The sequence below is a fragment of the Podarcis liolepis genome (assembly GCF_965112155.1).
Source record: "Podarcis liolepis genome assembly, chromosome: 3".
NCBI lineage: Eukaryota > Metazoa > Chordata > Lepidosauria > Squamata > Lacertidae > Podarcis > Podarcis liolepis.
In genome coordinates, this window is record NC_139557.1 from 84,780,551 (window position 1) to 84,801,743 (window position 21,193).

The window sequence follows — 21,193 nt, forward strand, 5'->3', positions numbered from 1 at the left end:
TCACCTTTGTGGAGGGGCCTAATTCACTAAGAATCCTAACAGGAAAGGATCCAATACCCCTTCCCTTTCACTGGAGGAGAAGACTATATTCTTCGAGAAGAGTATATTCTTGGTGGCAAATGGGGGTCATTTCACAGTTACCTATATATAAAGTATATGAAGAGGGAATTTAGTAAACTCCTCTCCTTTCTGCTCTTTTGTGGGAGCTGAAAGGAAGCTCCCTTTTCTCTCGCCTGAGGAGAGGAGGATTGTGTCCCAATGTAAATTTCTGCATTGTTCTCCATTCCAAACCCAGCATTTGCGCCCCCCCCCCCCCCGTGGAAGGCTGGGAATAAGCACCACAAGCAACATTGCACATCATTGCTTAGTTCTTCAGAGCCTATAACTCATAAATAAGTAAATAAATGTAGTCTGATCATCTTTGTTGTTGAGACAAAGTCTGTCTGGGTCCTTAGGAAATTTTAATCTGAAAATCATCCACAACAGCAGTAACTGGTGGAACTACAGCCTTTTTTTAAGCTTTGCTATGCTCACTTAATACTTAAAGTGTAGAGAAACCATTGTGTTTGAGGCCTTTAGGAAATAGTATCAAACTTACTGATAAATTTTAATTGAGCAACTGCCTGTTGGAATTTTCATTTCATTGAAGAGTAGTGATTTTAAGGAGAGCAGCACGGTGTCCTCAGAGACTGAAACACCGTTCCAAAGAAACAAAAGGCATTTTTCTGAGTTTGTAGAAAGTCTTCAAGGGAAGAGTTACTTCTGTGTTCTCTCTAGATCAGCTGAAAAATGTGACTATTAAGATTGGGATGGGCATTTAATGATGTGTATGCATCGTGAGGCTACCTATGAATAAGCAATGGTCTCATGCCAACTGGGAACCCTTGAAAGTACAGTGGTGCCTCGCAAGACGAAATTAATTCGTTCCGCGAGTTTTGTCGTCTTGCGATTTTTGTCGTCTTGCGAAACACGGTGTCGGGAAAGTTTTGGAAAAGCTTCAAAAATCACCAAAGTCTTTAAAAACCTCAAAAAAGGCTACCACACCGCGTTCTATGAGTTGCTCCACGAAGTCAAATCGCAACTGTATTAACGGTGTTAAGAAAAAGGAAACAAACTTGCAAGACGTTTCCGTCTTGCGAAGCAAGCTCATAGGGAAAATCGTCTTGCGAAGCAGCTCAAAAAACAACCCTTTCGTCTAGTGAGTTTTTTGTCTTGCAAGGCATTCGTCTTGCGAGGTACCACTGTACAGTGATGCTGCAGAAAGTAAGCCAAGTTCTTTGTAAGATTCTAAAACTTCTAAAGGGTATATTTACAAGGATCAAACCTCCCAGCTCCCAACTTGTAGCTTTAGAAATAACTCTGATAGGATTTAGCGTAGTCAGCGCCCCGGCTGGGTGTGGAGAATGTATTGCCATGTAGTATTTAGTATTGGATTGACAGCCTGTAATATAAACATTAGTCCAAACACGATCTTATACCGAAACTCCGCCCATGCAAGGAGCCAGCCGTCTTCCTGCCACGCGCCATAAATCGTTTACGGTTTGCTCGTGCCAGTGCATTTGAGAAACAGCTGCACACTGGGATTAGCAGTTTGTAGAGAGCCTCTGCTGAGCTAAATTAGGGCCTACTGCCCTGGTTGTCAATGCTGGTAATGGGGGGGAGTGAAATAGCAGAAGTGTTTCTCTGCACCAAAAGGCTATTAGTTCAGGGAATGAGGGTGGGGATTTGCGTAGTAGAGGGCAGTGAGTAATGGTGTTCTGGGCTGATAGAGCAGCTATGTGCTGACATACTTCTTGCTTATGAACAGAGCTGGAATGCCTGATCGATGGTTGCCCTGCATCATGGGGAGATTAGTCATTAAATGGAACCAGTATGCCATCAAGCTTTTTTCTGTAGCATGGCAAATGTGCAGGTAAATGTTAACATGCTGAGGAAGAGAGTAGCTTGGCAGTAGGGATGTTTCGTTGGGATTGCTTTGTTCTCATACAGAATGGCCACCCTTTCCAGTTATTTGGAAGGAGACTTTGTGCCTAATATCCTAAAGATATTTCTGTGTAACTCTTAGGTCTTCCTTCTGTCCAGTTCTCTTTTCTCATGACCTGTACAGTTTTTTGTTTTTTAATTGCTCTTCTAAACTGCCCTTTACTGAAATGAATTCCCTAAAATATAAATGATAGACTTCAGGACAAAGAGTAGCAGCAATTACAGATAAAAATTCAGCAGCAGACATAATACTCCTCAAATTCCCAAACCTTGGAGAGTCTAATCAGTGCCAACAAAAGCCTGGGTGTTTTACTTGGCACCAGAAACCCATCAGTGTAGAGGCTAACTGCACCTCTGTGTCAGGGAATTCCTTAGCTAGGGTCTTCTCTGTAGTGGCACCCCATCCCCTGTCACTATACAGTGTTTTATCCCCACTGAAACAAGGAAGAAAGCCTCTTCTGCTGATCTCAGGTCAGCGTGTAAATGGAAACAGGTATTTTGATTCTGGGCTTATTTCGGACTTTGTTTCTCAGCATTGACACCTTAAATGGGAGCCAGAAATTTATAGGGAGCCAGTGCAGGCCACACCACTAGCATAATCCTGCATAGATGTTCCAGGCAACAGCCTAGCAACAGTGTTCTGCACTAGCTGGTGTTTTCAAACCATCTTAGAAGGCATTTCTGAGTAGGAAAAGCATCATGTTTGGAACAGCTTTGACTTGCACTATGGATGCTGATCTGATATTAGAATAGCTCCATAATTTCTGTGGGATAAAATGTTGGGTGAGATCACATGGAACCTCTTTAATATTCTGTCTTTTTTCATTCTGCAGTTGAGTAAGTGGGCAAGAGGCCACTATATTGTTGATTACAGAAACAGAACAAAAATGATCCATAAATACACACACGCACAAACAAAAAACTAGCCATTTTTTGGAAACCATGTTGCAGAGTTTGGGGTACTTTGCAGAATGTATTATTTGTTTATTAAAAACACCCTCAATTCAAATGATTATTTGGAGGATCAGAAATTAGTTGTGCATTAGTGACTTCCTTTTCCATTCCCTGTTTCAACATGAACCATCGTTTGCTTTGTTGCCTGCATCAGCAAATTGTGCTTTGTGCTTTCTCTCTAAATCAGAATTAGAAACCTACTTCAAACTATGGTTTCAGATTCCAGTTTGGAGGGCAAGTTCTAACCAGAGATTGCCAATTCAGACATCACAATACATGATTGTTAGTGCTAAATGGGAAGCAGAGATAGACACTGCATGCAAGAGGCAAGGAGAGGATGTACAAGTCTATGGCTTGTACATGGTCTTCTAAAGCACCATTTTGCAGAGCTATCTGATTTTTTATTCATTCTCTTTTCACTTAACGCTGGTTGTAAATCCACAATTTTGCTACTTGTGCCCAAGTATTAACCTTAGGACATATTAATAATTCAGCCTATCACAGATGGACTTCCCATGCTGTTTGGTAAGTAAAACAGTATTTTATTTACCTGTATGTAGTGAGCTATGCTTGGGAACGACCATTTTAAAATCTTGTAGTTTTATCTGTTGCCATGTCTCTTCGGTTAGCTCCACTGAGTATTGAACATATTGATGTTCGTATTATATTTATTTTCTGAACCAAAAGGACATTGATAGGGAGGAAAGAAAAAGCCCAATTATGGCCTGGTTCCCATGTTATGCTAAGCCATGGTTAAGCCAAAGTTTATAAACTGGTAAGAAACCATGGTTTGTGACATGGTTTGTTCATGATTAGTAAACCATGGTTAAGCTACTGGGCCAGGTTCATAAAATGTGGTTTATAAACTGTAGTTAGCATTGCATGCAAACACAGCCATAAAAATATTGAGGTGGAAGTACTTAGACATAGGCCTTGTTCCCATCTCACTGGAAACCAAACTATGGCTTACTAGAACTGCACAAACATACTGCTTCCTGCACAAGAGCTTATATCCACTTTGCTGCTCCCTGGTCCTTTTAGCATAGCACTCTGCTGCAGCTAAGCCAGGGTTTGACTTAGTGTGTTGTCTGAACCAGGCTAGAGTCTCTTTTTGCCCCTGTTCCGAGAGCCAAAATAGTATGAACAAAAGGCCATGGAAGGCCCAGGAGCACAGCTCTAGGTTTACAGGGCTTGATTGTGTTCACTGACGACAAATATATGCTTTTTGCAAAAACCTAAATTTCTCAAACTGATGACATTGCTATGACAGGGTCATCAACAATGGGTTGGCTAACTGTATGTGTAATGGGAATTGGGGTTGCTTGTGCGTAAACTGCAAACTGCTCCAAGCTAGCCGTGTAGCTAAAACTTTCCCCGGTTGACAGCCCTTGAAACGCGACTGTCTTAGTCACTGGCAGAATCTGTCAGTGGGCGGGACCTAAATTTGCGCCAACATAGGAGTTGTTTGACTCCAAGTCTCCGCCTAGATTCCCTGCGTGGAAGCCTTCTGTGCAGCGTGGGCGTGCCAAGCGGAGGTCCTGTGCTCTCTCCGCTGATTTCACTGGAAGAGTCTCTGAGCCTCCCCTCCGCCTTGCTCTCGGCTTCCCCTTTCTCCCTGGTGTCCCCTGGATTTCTTTCCCCCGTGGGAACCCTCTCTCTCTCCTTGCTAGTTCCCTCCCCTGCATCACTGGAGCGACTTTCCTCTCCTCTTCCCTCTGATGGCAGTTCCCTGACAGTATGTATCTGAAAACTTAGTGAATACCTGTATCCACAACCTTTTCACCTAGGCACAGTCCCACCACACAAGTTCAAAGGAGCCCACTGATGGCATCCTCTCCAGCACTGTGGAGGTATTGAAGTAGGGTCTACAGTCACCGTAAGAGTACTTTGAGCAACACCTCCTGAATTCTGGCAGAGGTAGAGAGGAGGTTTAGTCCAAATTGAGTCCCCACAGTTCTTTTCAGTGCCTATGTCCAGATCACTTTCCCATATAGTTCCCACCAGTGATAATTGGTATATCTGGGAGGCCCCCCTTGAGCTTTCCATCTGGCTGGATGAGGAAGTACTCATAAACTAACTGTGAGTAGATACCATCTCAACAGCTTCCACACAATGACCTCACCTGGGCAATGCATATTTCTACTTTTGCTCAGAGTGAAGCCTTGCTGCAATTTGCTGCTAGACACTGTTTTGTTCTTAAGAAACAACTGGAGAGTGGTATGCAAATATAACAAAATGATTGATAGGCATAAATTCAAAGTCCCACCTCCCCAGCGCATTAGTGTTCCTAAGCAACCATGAGGGCTAGTAACTTTAGTAAAGCAATATGCACTGAAATATAACAGGGTCTCACGAGCTGTGTCTTGCAGTGCCTTTCCCCAAATAAGTATCATAGAATCATAGAGTTGGAAGAGACCACAAGGGCCATCGAGTCCAACCCCCTGCCAAGCAGGAAACACCATTAGATTGTAAATCAAGATTCTTTGTTTGTGTAGAGTTCAACCTACATATAAAGCATGGAATATTTTCCCTCCACTGTGTGTGTGAGAGAGATATTTCTAACCCTCTCTCTCCTCCTGCTGGGTGTTTGTTGTTGCTGCTGGAAGTGATTTTCTTTCCACCCCTCACCCCCACCCCATTAAAAAATCCAAAATAGAGGTTAGCTTTCTGCCTGAAAGGAGTTAACCTCATGTTGACTGATGAACCTTGGATATGCTTATTTCAAGGGATTGCATGTTGTCCACTGCACCTGTGTGCATCTACACTCACTGACTTTTAAACTGGGGATAATTCATTGTCGGTCATGATAGTTCTTGGTTTGTTGCTGGCTACTTTTCACATGGAAATGTTTTGGAGGTACTGTGAATAATTTGGGGGGGGGGTGTTGAGGGGAGGGATTGGACAAGGGAGAGCTGATGGACATGCAAATAAGACTTTAATTCTCCTTGTCGTATTCTCTTTGCCCAGCTGTATATAGTAACTTCACAGTACGTGTCTCTTCCTATTCCTATGAAAGTAGACTTTGTTCTCTGAAGACTGCTAATCATGCCCCATGGGGGTGTAATCAGTTATAAGGTATTTAATATATGCAGGCAGGAACAGGCTGCCTGGCCAGGCTGGCAGATTGCAACACTACAATTATAAAGGGCCCCTTTCCCCTGCTCTGCCCGCCCACCAGTGGCAGGATGAGGGCTTTGCCCTGAGATGCTGTAAAACATACAAAGGATAAACGTGGGCGGGAGCTGGGTAAGCGCAGAGACACCTCCTTTGCCTGCCTGCTGTTTTCCTGCTTATCCGAATGCTGGGAGAGACAGTACTGCTGAGACTTCTGGAAGCTGGGAGCAGTTGGAGGGGGGGGGGTGGCTGGTAAAAGGGCTCCCCCCCTCTTTCTTTTGGTGGAGCCTAAAGGGGCTTTTCTTCATGGGCATGTGCTTGGAAACGAGGAAACTCATTTCAGTATCTTCGAAGAGAATGGGATTTTTGTTGCATTTCTCTCGCTTGCAGTGTGAATGTGGCACACCCTGCTGCCTCATCGGTCTTTACTTCGTATTGCCTCTCTATGTTTTTGGCGCTTTCCCTGCCCATTTTCATTTTTGTAGGCCATTCCCCCCCCCCCCTAGTTTTAATTAAAACCATGGTAGCAAACCTTCCACAACTTTCCAGGTGCTCCCTGTGTTCCTTGATCGTTTACATGAAGCCAAACCACCCCTGGGTTGTTGAAGAGCGTTTGCTAAAAAAGCAAAACCAAACCGATTGTGCTATAAAATGGAACAAACAAGGCGTGAGCTGTTTGTCTTTGCCTTGCAATAACACTTGGTCTGGGGTTCTAACAAGCTTCTACCTGTAAGGGGAGTGGGGCAGAAATTGTCTTGGACAATCTCAAGGCAGTCCTGGATTTAAGTTCAGTGCTTTTGGAGAGAGAATGTGATTCACACTTTTAGTTTCCAAAAGCAAACTTGAAAGCAGAACATTTGTGTGAGACAATTAAGAGGGAAGGCAGTGCCCTTCAGCTTGATCTAGGCTTGTCTGGGAAGCTGGCAACAGCTCTTTTTGAGGTAAACCGTCTCCTATTTCAGTAATGTCCTTTAATTGTATATTATTAGCACAATCCATTCATATTAGTCCTACATAATGCACACCACGGACAGCTGCTTGTACTTGACAAAAACTGGCAACCGTTTGATTTTGATGGAGACATAAGGTTACCTGTTCATATTGTCCACTGTTACTGTGCGACGTCACTCATGTCAGCGCATAAGTGGAGTGGAATTGGCTTTGCTTGTCTTCACAACAGCACTGTAGGGAGATAAAAGTGGTAGTACTGTATTCTGCTTTGCACGTGGGCACTTGACACTAAGCCATAACATAGCCAAGGTGGTCCTATAGCTGAAACAGAATCAGAGCTTCTCAGTCTGGAGAAGTTTAATAGGTTGGAGTCTCAGAATTCACTGTTGCCTTTGCGAAGGAGAAGCAGAATTAGAGAACACTTCTGCCTCTGAAGACTTTGTGGGTGCATAGCATGTATGTAGCTCCACCCTGTGTGGGCGGCTATAAGAGCAGGGTCCCCTCCATGTTTACCAGGCATCTGAGACCTTTGCCTTGATTTCTGAGGCTTCCTGTTGTGGCAGGTGGCTCTGAGAGGAAGAGTTCAGTAGAGCAGAAATCATATCTGCCTTTGCTGACTTTTGGTAGTGTATTTGTGTGAAAGGGTGTTGGGGTGGAGAAGAGAGAGAGAGAGAGAGAGAGAGAGAGAAATACCCTGCGGGGGGGGGGGGGAGGAGAGGATGGTAACCGGCTTTGAAAAAGGGAGTTGTGTTAAACCAAACATTAAAGGGTAGTTTAGCAGTTTCTTTCAGCTTCCTTCTGTTAAACCGAGATTTTTAGATGGTTGAATACTGGCTGTTTTGAGCAAAAGCTGGGTTGGCAGGGAGGAAGGGAGAAGCTTCTTACATATTTCTTAAAACCATTCTTGGCTAGAAGGATCCAGCTGCTTCCCAGCTAGCCCAGTCTACAGAAACAAATGCGCATGCGCGCGCGCGCACACACACACACACACACACGAAAGTTATCCTTATGAATTCCCCTTCTCACCCTATTTTGTTTGCTTCAGTGCACTTGGTAGTGGCTCCAGTACTCCTCTGTCCGGGTTCATGGCTAAGGCAGTGGTGGAGGTCTGTAGCTGGCATAGTTGGAGGGACTGCGGAGGCCACGTGGGCTTGGCTGCTTGTTTTTGTTCTCTGCTTTGCGTGGAATGCAGTGTGTTTGTCTTTCTTGGCCTGTGGTTTCAGCCTGCATTCCTGCGCATAGAGTCAGCCTGGCGGCAGGCGGCGTGCTGTTCATGCCCTGCGGCTACATGCTTTCAGCTCCACATCAAAGGTGTGTTTAGTGCGTTGCTTGTGCCGTTCTTGGCCACACCTGGTGGCCTGCAGGCACGCAGGTAGGAGGGGCCTGGGTTGTGTTTGCAGACGGTGTTTTAAGGTTTAGACTTCTTCGCCGTACTTATGAAAGCAGAAGAGTTGAGTTTATGTTAAACAGTGGGGGGAAAATCCACATCCATGGTAACTGAGGAACTCAGCAGGGAGAGACTGTTGCTTTAGGGTCGGGTGGCGCTGTGGTCTAAACCACTGAGCCTGCGATGGGGTGAGCTCCCGTTGCTCGGTCTCAGCTCCTGCCAACCTAGCAGCTCGAAAGCAAGTAGATAAATAGGTACTGCTCTGGCGGGAAGGTAAACGGCGTTTCCGTGCGCTGCTCTGGTTTCGCCGGAAGCGGCTCAGTCATGCTGGCCACATGACCTGGAAAAACTGTCTGCGGACAAACATCGGCTCCCTTGGTCAGTAAAGCGAGATGAGCGTCACAACCCCAGAGTCATTCGTGACTGGACTTAACTGTCGGGGTCCTTTACCTTTACCTTAACCAGCAGCAGCACCTAAAAGCCTACAATAACTGTTGCCTGTTCCCTTCAAATGGACTAGCTTGTGCTCAATTCAACTCCAGTTAAGGTCAGTTGAGGTGGGTCCACTTCTGCATGTTACTGGTTGGATCCCTGATGACTGGATTAGTTGCTTGAGCTATCAGACTGTACCTTCTGAACTGCAGGGGAAATTGGGACTCATCCTACTTCTGCTCTCAGGAGAACAGCCATGGATACCTTTGGTCCAAATGTGTGGCGTGCTTGGCACCTGCCTGTTCCTGCCAGTCTACACAACAGAGGTAGCTCACATCAGTGTGGTTGTGGGGCTGTTCTGGAAGGAAAGGTTGACTAGGATGCTTTCTTCCGGGTTGAGTGTGCTCTCTCCAAGTACAGATGATTTAATGTCTTTATAATTGAAGATCTTGCCTGTGATTGAAAGCCCATATTTTGGGGTGTTGTTCTTTGAACTGTGGGGGAAAGAGTTTCATGGAAACTGCTTTTCAGTGGGTGCTTCCCATATTCCCAGCTGCGAGCTACAATACTTTGCCTGGTGTGTGAAAAACTGCTGTTTAGAAAAGTCCTTGTGGTCAGAGGTTCCCTTGTTCCTCAAAAGCACTACCAATTATTTTCTTCCTTTATTCTCCCAATCTCATTGACCTCCCTGGACACATCCCATATACCCAAAGGGTATACATATTTTAAAAGTGCACATAATGGATTGTTAATAGCATATGGTCAGAAGAGCTCACCTGTTCCCATTGGCAGGCGGTGGATCTCAACAGAGACCGCAAGTAATACTTTCGTGGCTCTGTGGTCTAAACCACAGAGCCTAGGGCTTGCCGATCATAAGGTTGGCGGTTCAAATCCCCATGACGGCGTGAGCTCCTGTTGCTCGGTCCCTGTTCCCGCCAACCTAGCAGTCAAAAGCACATCAAAGTGCAAGTAGATAAATAGGTATCAATCCGGCGGGAAGGTAAACGGCGTTTCCGTGCGCTGCTCTGGTTTGCCAGAAGCGGCTTAGTCATGCTGGCCACATGACCCGGAAGCTGTATGCTGCCTCCCTCGGCCAGTAAAGTGAAATGAGCGCCGCAACCCCAGAGTCGTCTGTGACTGGACCTAACAGTCAGGGGTCCCTTTACCTTTAATGTTCACATTGCAATTTGTGAGCTTTAATGGTAGGGTTATGTGAGGATACGGAGACTTGCTACATAGCCATTACTCAATATAGTGCAAGGTGCACTTACAGATTTTTATTCTGAAGCTCTGTCATGTTCTTCGTCCAGAGCTATGTGCGGGATGCTCCTAGGAGTGGAGTGGTCTGGAATTGTAAGGGTTGTAGACAAGACTTTTAGGGTTGAAAAGCCAGGTTTGTCTTCTGCAGTGCAACCTCGACCCGTTCTGGCTTGTCCCATGTAAGAACATAATAAGTCTTTCTGGATCAAGGCCCATCTAGTCGGGCGTCCTGTTCTCACAGCGGCCAGCCAGTCGCCTGTGGGAAGCCTGCAAGCAGGACTGGCATGCGGCAGCACCCTCGCCATTTGTGAATCCCAGGAAACGGCGTTCAGAGTCATGTGATCTTGTTCAGTGGAGGCAGAACGTAGCCATTGCGGCTAGTAGCCACTCCTAAGTAGAATGTGGTACTTGTGTGTTCTCTAGCCTCCTCCCCACTCTACTTGTTTGTGGTGATTGACAGTGGAAGGAGCTGATGGGGCAGCACACTATTTTAAGCAGGCTTATAAATAAAAGAGAGACGAAGGATTCATCTAATAAAAATATACATAAGTTTGTGAGAATCCCCGTGACAACACTACTGTTCTCTGGCTAGAGCTAAAGCTCCCTCTCCTGGACAGATTTGCTTCACTGCAGTCATTTAACAAGGCACAAACTATTGATGTAGTGCTGGACTACATATTAAATTCAGTTGTGTGTTTCATTCCTCTGACTTTTTATCTTTTCTCCACGGAAAAGTAACTGTGGAAACCATCATCAGGACCATGCAACTTCCTCCCCAGCCCTCTGCCCCCCGTAGGAAAGCAACATTTTCCCTGCCATTTGTCTACCCTGAGAAGAATTTAAAAGCGTGTATTCCACTCCCAACAACAGCCTCAAAGTCTGCTTCATTGAATAAATAGAAAAGCCAGGGGAAAGTAGCATACAATTTCATGCCATTTGTTGACTGTCCCAACATTTACTTAGCTTGTCAAAATTTTTGATAGAGTCCCTCTTCACTGGTTCTAGGAAACAAAATAATGTACAAGATAATGAAGGTTCGGTTTCTTTAGATTTGTAGAAATAACTTTGCTGCAGTACAGAATACTGACTGCTGAAGGCAGGAATGACAACCGTGTACCAAAATAATGCTTAGGGGTTGAATCTTTGACCTCAGTCCTTTAAGGACCCATCTTAAAGGGTCTCATTTCATCTCATTTTCCAGTGGTGTGAAAATTGTTAGGCATGCTCAGTCGTAACAATTGTATTATGAAATTAGTATTGGAAAGGTGAGGAAATTGAGCTTCTACTCTCTGAACTGGCCATAATTAAAGCTCTCAGAAAAACAGCAGCAAAAACTGCTCCCTGCTTCTTTGGAAACCTGGTTATCTAAATCTTCAGCTTCCTGTTGTAACCTGTTTTTTTCTCCGCAGCTGTGCAGCAACATAATGAATCTGCTTGTGTTTTGGTGGCAGCTGAGTGGTATTGGGAACAGTGATTGTGTGTTGTTGATAAATTTTATAAAAGGCTTAGGGTAGAAGGTGGTGAACAAATGGAAGACAATAATCCACAGTTCATGGAATAATTGATGAGTTTGTTTAAGAATGGAAGTGCATGTATGTGTGTTTTGAACAGAAGAGGAAAAATGGGCAGTTTGGGGAATGTGGTTTGTTTTTTATAGTTTCTTCCTCCATTCTTTTTAATGCCAAGTTTTCTTAGCCAGATCTTCCGAAGGCTGCATTAATTTTCTCAAAACAATTTTATCAAACAATGATGCGCAAACAAGGCCTGTGAGTTCGACTCTGAACTAAATCCAATTTGTAGTTAAATTTCATTGGTGTTTTGGCATAAATATGAGAACTAATTTTGTGGAATTGATGCTGCTTTTTAAGCCTTAACATGGGTAAGCTGTGACTGTGCTAGTGAACTAGAAGAGGGAAAGCTGTGGGAGATTGGCTATTTCACATGATCCCTGATAGCATGACTTAGAAGCATCTTATGATACGACTAATCCAGAAAATAACGTAACTTAAAAGTGTTGAAGCTTATTAGATTCCCATGAATGTGGCTTCCTTATAAGTTATAGAGACCAAGCTTTTAAAAACCAAGCTACTTTTTCTTTTTACCATTATAAAGCGAACTGTAAACTATCCATTGCTGTCACTTGACTGTGGCTTTAAACTTTTAAAAACCTGTTTCTCTCAGGGAGCTGCTATTCTCCAGTTACTCTAGTTGTCCTTAGATAAGATTACTTCTCAAAACCGGATGGAATACCGAATTGCAGATTGTATTGACCTGCTGCTCACTGAGCTCTTAACAGCATCCAAGCCTCTCTGTGGCCAAGTGAGGGCACAGAAGATCTCTCCTCTGTTTCACAGCAAATTAGGTTGGGCTGTTGTGACTGAGGTGGAATAATGAACGTATCTGCATAATTCATGGCAATCTTCTACTCCAGAATAAATGCCTGTTCAATAAGTACATCAAAGAGTTGAATATTCCTGTCATTTTTTTCCTTTTTTTAAAAAGGGGGGTAGTTTTAAAGGCATTTCCAGTATGCTGTGGAATTGTGGCCTGATGCTCAGGTTCTGTGATACTCCTTGAAAACCTAGTTAGAATACTCTGTGTCCAGTGCTGACCGTGTTCTTGCCTGTACTGTGGTTTTCTTTGTGTGCTCCTGCGTGTCAAGCCGTAACTCTCACAAAGTTCCCTTTCTCCGGTTTCAGAAGCCGTTGCCCAGATGCTGTTGGATGCAGTGCGGATACCGCAGACTCAGAGCCGGGAGGACGAATATGTTTGGACAGGACATCACTTTGGGTCTGTAAGTCCCTTATTTTATGAGAGGCCTATGTGGGGAATGTCTGCAAGGGGTTGTGCAGTGGTACCCTGGGTATTTTGTCATGTGCAATGGACGGGAGGAAGGGAGCTGAGCAGGGGACATGTATGTTGTACTCTAGAACCCAGCAGGACACAGGAGAAGCTGGTACCTCTGGTTGCGAATGGGATCCATTCCGGAGGCCCATTTGCCACATGAAAAGAGCACAACCTGAAGTGCCGTATCTGCGCAGGTGCGCGGCGTGATTTGGCACTTGTGTGCATGTGCGAAGCAGCAAAACCTGGAAGTAACCCTTTCCGGTACTTCTGGGTCGCCGCGGGACGTAACCTGAAAGAATTTAACATGAACGTAACATGTAAATAAAAAAGTGAGATTCTCAGGCTGCTGAATTTTGCACCTGATGAAAATAATTGTCCTGTTTCTGTGTGTGCATGGAATTGGAGAGTATGCTGAGCCTTCTTGGAAAGCCTCTCCCCACCCCCACAAGTCTATTCACAGGCACCGTGCTGCGTTCCTGTATTGTTGGACTTGGAGAAGTGTAGATCTAGTTATTGCTCTGTGGCCTTGGAACAGAATAGCTATGCTATTGTGAGATTGTTTGTTCTGTGCTAGTTGAGGCCCGAAGAAAACACTGTAGTAAGGAAAGGGGCCAACAAGCTTGTTGGGGCAGGGCCAATCCTAGGGCATCTCAAAGACTTGTTTCAGCAGCTCTCTTGCCCAGCACAGGCCCTCCTGGCTTCCTGTTACACTAACTTTGTTTATGGCTCTGACTTAGGGTGTGGAGTTTTTGTACACATAATGTAACCCCAACTCCAAGGTTGGGTGTCATTGATAGAGGAAAGTAGCTGGGAGGGCCAGGGAAGACTTCAGCAATGCAACCCCACCAGATTGTGTGAGAGCTTGAGTGGAAATAGCAGGCCAGAATCCTATTCTCCGACCTGTTGTTCTATCCCTCTGTTCATAGTTCCCTGACCTTGTGGGCATCCGGTTGTATATATGCCATACCTGTACATTTTAGGCTCATTTTGCTCTGAGAGCTAGGCATGGGAGAGATGATCTGTGGTAAAGAAGGTGAGGGACATTCTCTTAAGAGGGCCAGCAGATAGTTGGTACAGATTTCAAAAGCATCCCCCCCCCCAATACATCTTACAATTCCTTTCAGAAATAGAGGACATTGTAGTCTGTTTCATGGGAATCTGCTGCCCACCTTCATTTTGACTCCTGAGCCTTTTATGAATCAGTACCTGAACTCTTGTTTTCTGATGGATCAGTGCAGCAGCAAATCGTCGTAAAATCAAAATACAGTTGTACCTCGGTTCTCGAACGGAATCCGTTCTGGAAGTCCATTCGACTTCCAAAACGTTTGGAAACCAAGGCGCGGTTTCCGATTGGCTGCAGGAAGCTCCAAAGATAGTTCACAAACCAGAACACTCACTTCTGGGTTTGCGGCATTCAGGAGCCAAAGCGTTCGAGAACTAAGCTGTTTGAAAACTAAGGTACGACTGTACTATTACCCTTTGGTGTACATGGGAAAATGTGCTATACCAGAATGTTTTGTTGACAATTTTGAGCTTTATTTAGGTATTTGCAGCTATTCCCCCCACCCCCATCTGACCTGTGATCCTACAGATTGGGCATATTTCAGGTGGGGACTGACATAAGTGTTTATTCCTTGAGCTGGAAAAGAGAGGAGGAGCTGAGCTCCATAGTAAACCGTCTTTGTTTTCCTCACTTTTTAGGTTGTTGGGTTGAGTGCCTTCTTCATGAGGCTTCAAATCTGAATCCAGGCTGGTAAGTTCTTCAGCACATCTCTTATAGGCTTAGCTGTGGGGATTGCCTCATACTTAGGCATTGCACTGCTCCACATTTGACCTTCCTTTAGTGAGAGTCGGCCAAAGAGGCCTTACCCAATCCCCTTTATGAACGAGATGTACATAAGAAGTCATCATATATCTGGTCACTACTTACCCATCTAGTCCAGTTTAGCCTATTTGTTGAGGCCCCCCAGGGGAGTCTCACTCGTGTCATCTGCTCTCTGGTCCTTTTACCTGGAGATGATTCAGCCTGGGGCCTTCTGCATTCAAAACCATAGCTACTACTGAGCTATGGTTCTTCCTACAATGAGAAATGTAGAGCGCTGAGGAAGCCCTTCTCAAGACTGACCCCAGATAAATAGAATATTACTTCCAGTAGGTCTCTTAAATAGCCAGCCTTGTTGTTGTTTTTAGAAAACCGTAAGTCATTTCTGTTTAAACTGGTTTTCAAGAATATACTAGGACATGTTTAATTTGCAACGGTTTATCTTTGCTCATTTTTGTGCTTGCTGTTATGAATTAATTAATGGATAGTTTTTACAACCTCCTTTGATTAGCAGAGTAGCATGTTTTAATTCAGCGGGTTCAATACTGGGGAGGAGGTAGCAAAAGGCACGCACTTTCACCCATGAGTCATCAGGTTACTAGAGGCCTCACAGAAGCTTTGACTGCTGCTGTCTGGAAGATGTGGTGCCTGCAAAACATTGTCATTGGTATTGTAGCTGCCCTGCGTTTACCTCCAGCTGTACAGATATGTTTTGACTTGTGTGTAATGGAATGCTGGAGGGAACCACGGGAGTAATGGGACAGTTCCAGGCAGTTTAAGCACAAAGGTACTGTGCCTTCTTTACCCAAATTGTTATTGACTTGATAAGAACCCAGTGGCTCTACAGAGCAAAATGCCACAGAGAACCTGTGCTTGTTTCTTTGTCTTCGTTTACCTCTTGCTCTGTTCTAAGCAGGCATTACAATAGGCTGACTCTTGAGGGCTGCAAAACCTATGATGTTGGGGTTTTTTTATTGCACATTGGCTGAAGGAAATGCATTCCTTGTAGAGGAGGAAATGGACAAGAAACCGCTTGCTTGAAATGAAGGTGCCTTCAGCAAAGCATTCCCTGAAATGTCATACTCTGGCCGTGTCTGTGCTTCCTGGTCCTTTAGCAGGTCTGACCTTTTCTGCCCTGACTGACCTTTGTTGTGAGCATGTGCTTCTCGTCACTTTCCTGCAGTGCCAAGCCTGTTGTTTGCCCTTGATATATGTCAGTAGTAGAAGTACTTGATGCTGTTACATCATTCTAGCGTAGTACTTAGAAACGGAAGCAAGCCAAGAGCTGTGCCGAATCCAGCACAGGCAAGTTGTGCGTGCAGTCCTTGTCTGTAGAGGAGTATCATCTGTTGAGGGTGTTCTAGTTGATGAGATTTCACAGAGCAACATTCCCTGTATCCTTTTAGCTACCTCGGGAAATGCTGTTTGTGGGCCACGTGGTTTGTGAACTTTGCAGGGGTTGTGAGGACTGAAAGGCCCGAGGAAAGCAGTTTGATTCCAGCTCCCTTGTATATCATAGAAGGATTTCATGGCTGAGCTTCCGTCAAGCCTGGCTGCCTGATTTCTGGAAGGGTTTTGGACACCTTGCATTTGTTGACAAGTTTATAGTCTTGGCCGGCAGCAGCATGATCACTGCCTTTGGCTAATTTTTTACCTACACAGCAGAAGGCAGAGGCCTCTTGTCTGTGCTTTCAGGAACATTTGCATCAGTCCTGATCCCCCCCCATCCCCATTATAAATTGCCTGCTGCCTCTGGCGAATGCTGTCCTGGAACCTGACACAGGTAGGTGCTGTTCATGGCTCATAGCTTTTACAGAATGTAGGCCTGCGTTGTTAAGCGCTGATGCATCAGCATAGATCAGCAGCTTTCAGCAGGGTTCCTTCTGTCCTAGAAGTGCCTCCAAGCTTTGCCCTTAGAGAGAGTGGCAGCGAAAGTGCCTCTCTCTGCCGTTTTATCCCTGACACACTTGGGAGTAATTTGGCTTTAACTAATACAAGCACATAATTCCTCCAGCCTGTCGGCATGCTTAATGCCTGCCGTTCTCTCCCATGTAGTCCCTCTTGGCAGTGACAGCACAAGATCAATAGCTCCTGCCTGGCCTGTCATTCCCGCCTGCAAGGTTTTCAGTTTCCATATCGGAAACGGCCTTTCCTAAAGAGCCCAATCAATATGCCGCTCTGAGGCCTGTTCTCGTTTGCTATATATAATCTGGACACACACTGTATGTTAGTGTGTGTATGTGCATAACACAGAGAGAGAGAGGATGAGCCAATCCTCTGCTCTTGCTGGCTGGGAGGACGCAGCTGTGCTTTTTCTTCTTCCCTCCTTTTTTACTACAGCTGCTTTCCAAGGCTCTGGCCTGCCTCTTTCCTCGGTTCTCTGGATGTTTGGCTGCTGTGGGACACAGGATATCTGACTGCCTTGTGGGAACGTATCTGGGCTGAATGGGGCATATGTGACTCTCTCTCTCCTCTGCAATTTCTGCTCTTGGCAGGTGACCTATTGTGCAAGTCAAGCGAGGGGACAATGACGAGCACTGCACCTTCCAAGAAGCCTTACCGCAAGGCTCCTCCGCAGCACCGCGAGATCCGGCACGAGCTGCCCATCCTGCGCGACGACCAAGATGGTGTGATTTTGGCGGAGCAGAGTCAGGTAACTGAAAGCCGGGCAGCTAAGGGCCTGGTCCCACTTCGTCAGCCGAAGGGGTTTACTTACCCCAAGGCAGGCCAGCCCAAACAGCAGGTGGATGGGTATGAGGTTTGCAACGTTAACTTTTCTTCCTGGTCTCTGGAGTCGAGCAGCGACAAGGAGCTAGCAGGGTGCCGAGCAGAGCTGAACCTGAAGAGCCGGACTCTGTCGCCTGTGCTGCTTCACAGCGGGAAAACGGGAAGGCGGAGTGTGAGGCACTGTCGGCACCCTAGCCGCGGGCGGCTCAGTAAGTTCATGAGTCGAAGCGTAGAGACGGTAGTGGTTTCTGGGGACGAAGGCCGGAGGCCGACTTGCTCCTTCAAGAGTAGAAGCCTGGAGCGCTCCCTCATGTTCAAAGAGCCTGCTGAGATCTTAGCACCTAGGAAGTTCCATGTCCCATCGACCCACCTGCCCCTCAAGGGCATCTTGAAGCAGACAGACATGCTGGAAGTGCGGCCTGAGAGCCTGCGCAAATCTCGCTCGGTGGAGACCCTGGCCCGTGGCCGCCGCTCACGGAAGTACAGCGACCCTCAGCTGTGCCTGAGCAGGCAGGACAAGCGCGGCTCTGAGCACAACAGCGGGAGCTGCTCCGACTCTGTCAGGCGGAAGGAGAAGATCACAGAGGAGAAGCTCCAGTTCTCCAAGTTCCTGGACGAGATCACCCACCGGGTGCTGAGCCCTGTCCACTTGCACTCCTTGGGGGAGGGCAGAGCAGGAGAAGGGAGCCAGGACTCCCCCACTTCTCCCAGGTGCTCCACACCAGAAGGGCAGAAGGAGAGCCAGCCTGAAGGCACCAGGAGGACCGCTGAGAAAAGCCCTCGGCTCACTAGGAGGAAAGCAGAGCGGAGGCGTGAGGGTCTCGATGTGGTACCTTGCCGTAAGAAGCTGCCAGAGGAGATGGAGAGGGCTTCCAGGCTAAGGAGGAAGCCCGTCTTGGTGAGGGCGGACAGCAAGGAGAAGTTCCTCTCCATGGAGAAGCGGGTGGTGGATCTGTGTCAGTATCAGCTGCAGCACCTGGCAGAGCTGGGCTTGGCAAGGGTGTCTTCTGAGCAGCAGCATCTGCCTCCGTGGAAGACACTGGGTCAGGAGGGAGGGAGGGACGAAGGGCAAGACCAGAGTGAATACCCACCGCGGCTCGTGTGGCTACAGCCCCTGGGCTGCAGAACTAGCCCGAGGCCAGTGCTGGAGCCGAGCTACTCGGGAAAAGGGTCCTTCTCCCCTCCCTCACGTTGGAGCCAGGAGGAGGGCAGTGCCTCACCCAGAGCCTCCCCTTCCTTCAGCTTAGCGCTAAACAAGGTAGGTGAGTGAGGGACAGATGTTTGTCTGCCAAGTTTTGTCTGTCGTAGCTTAGAGCAGATCTCATTAAGTCTCTGTGAGGTTTGACCAAAGGGGTTTTATCCCCAAATATTATCCACCCAACATGTTTCTTATCAGCTCATTCCCTGCTTGTGTTGATCCTTAAAATCGGAAACTGAGCCCACATGCTTGAATACTGAATACGTCATGCTTTTTGAGTAGCCCATTGATTTTCTTCCTTCCTTTTGGCATCCAGGTTGCCTGGGTTTGCTTCTTTGGAGATGCTTACCTGTCAAGTGCCAGTATATGTGTTTGTGGCAGCTTACCTGTTTTGCTAAACTGCCCGGTAAATTCCTCAGGCACCTTTGTATGAGTCACAGTTCTTGAGAAAAACTGCCACTCACTCCCATCCTTCACGGAAAGAGGTTCTTAAGCTGAGTGTACCCTAATGAAAAGGCGTTTTGTCTTTGCCCAGATCTCTCTCCTGCCCTCTTATATCAGGCATTGCATGCTGGGAGATTGCCAGTTGCCCCATACTGTGTAACCTGATAGGGCAAATCTTGCTACAGTCAGTACGTTCAGGACCACTGTCTTAGGCTGGCATGATTGGGCACCTGCCAAGGCCCTTTGCCCTAGCAAGGGGCCCATCATTGAAAGCCCCCTGGACCTAGAGATGCAGTGAGCAAGCAAAAAGTAGCAGAGACCCGGACAAACTGGTAGATAAGCAGGTGGTAGCAACAAAAATAAAAAGAATGGAATCAGGCAGTTGCAGTTTGCCGAGGGTGTTTTGCTCAAGGGTCCTCCCCAAAATCTGAACTCAGCAGTATTTGTCAGTATTGTTTAGGGATATTAAGTCCGTATGGTGTAGCGTTTGATTAGGTCTGGGAAGACCAGAGCTCAAATTCCTCCAGAGGCACGAAGCTCACAGAACGACCTTCGACTGCTAACCCTCTCTAGGCCTAACCTACCTCAAAGGCCTTTTTCTGAGGATAAATTGGGGGTGGGGAGAGGCCCTGCATGCTCCCCTGAGCTCCTTGGAGGAATAGCTGGTTGGGAGGGGGCCAGGAAATGTAAGAAATAATTAAAAACAAAACAATGGCATGTAACTTGAAGTGTCTTCCTATACAATGGGGATTGTTGGTAGCGGTCTCATTTGTGTGGTGCTTTACCTACATGTATGGTGGCCTGAGCAATATAGAGTACAGGACAGTACACAGTATTTGCTGGCCAGTGGGTATCCTAAATGCAGTGTGGATGCTCATGGGCAGTAAAAGAGAACAAAAAAGTGGCTGGGAGTATCTCCCTTGGTCTGTTCATTAACGAAGGATCATATTCACCACAGAGCAGGTCTTCGGTTTTCATAGTGAACACTGTGATGCTGTCAATTTAAAGCTGTCTAGTGACTGAGATAATTTAGGCTGGTATAGTGCAGGATTGAATCTTAACCGCCTGAGATCTCTGGGTATAGGGTGGTATATAAATTCAATAAATAAAAAAATAAATAAAATTAATCCCATCTGGGTGTGGTTGGACCACAGCTCTTTGTATGAGAATTAGAGGGTGCTGTGGGTTATATCCATCTGGCACTTGTATGCTTCAGTTTGCCACTCTGAAAACTTGCCCATATTTTTCAGTGAGATTCTTGCTTCTGTTTCCTTTTTTGCACAGGAGCCCTTGACAGATGCAGAAAGGATGAGGTAAGTATCCTCGTCGCTTTCGTTATGCAAATCTTTATTTTCCAGGCTACTACATTTATGCTCATTCTCTGAATTTATGTGATGGCTTTCCCTGCCTTTAAGGCTCTACACCAGGGCTGGGGCCTCTTGGGTTGGATGGGCCAGATCTTCATCTTCCCCCACCCTGATGGGCCAAGCTTGGTAGGTGGGTGGGACCACCTACCTGCCAATCACCTGGTGTCATAGTGACACCAGGTGATTGATAGGTGGTGGTCCTGCCCACCTGTTAAAGCTGGGGTGGGGGGGATACTGCCCAAGTGGGATTAAACTCATATCAGCTAAAATTTAAACCTGCATTCTGCAGCCATGTTTCTACCTGCCCCACCTGCTATCACACATTATGTCAAGCGTGGAGAAGGTGGGTTTGGTTTTGGGACCAGAAGTTGTCACCTGACAGGTCAGGTTTATCCTGGCCTTCGGCACCTGAGATACTCCTATTATTGGCACCTATTATTGTGACTGAAATTTGTTTTAATGGTTTTTAATACTAAATTTCAAATTTTTGTAACCTGCCCTGGTAATAAATTTGATGATGATGATAATTTGCAGGCCAGAGGTTCTCTGCTCTGTGCCCATCAGGAAGTGTTATCTCACAACCTTGATGGTGCAGTGGCTGAAAGGACGGTCCCGGAACGGATATAGCTGCCTCAGGCATAGATGCCAAAGCTAGTGTAGGTGGAGACCCAGCTGTACAAGCACAAACAAAGGGTCCAAACTCTACA

The 21,193-nt window shown here is 46.2% G+C and overlaps 1 protein-coding gene across 5 annotated transcripts in view; it reads left to right on the plus strand.

Moving 5' to 3' along the window:
• Nucleotides 1-21,193, plus strand: part of TJAP1 (tight junction associated protein 1) — a 44,512-nt gene that overhangs the window by 9,273 nt on the left and 14,046 nt on the right. For 4 of the 5 annotated variants that reach the window (XR_014524264.1, XM_083495943.1, XM_083495944.1 and 1 more), the window contains 4 exons: nucleotides 12,781-12,871; nucleotides 14,630-14,681; nucleotides 17,246-17,403; nucleotides 20,404-20,432. Coding sequence is in view for 4 of the 5 variants with exons in the window: in XM_083495943.1 (XP_083352069.1) it covers nucleotides 17,278-17,403; nucleotides 20,404-20,432 (155 nt within the window). In the remaining variant the exon portion in view is untranslated. Of the gene's footprint in view, nucleotides 1-12,780; nucleotides 12,876-14,629; nucleotides 14,682-17,245; nucleotides 17,404-20,403; nucleotides 20,433-21,193 lie in introns of all 5 variants that reach the window. The other variant, XM_083495942.1, reaches the window with a different exon arrangement.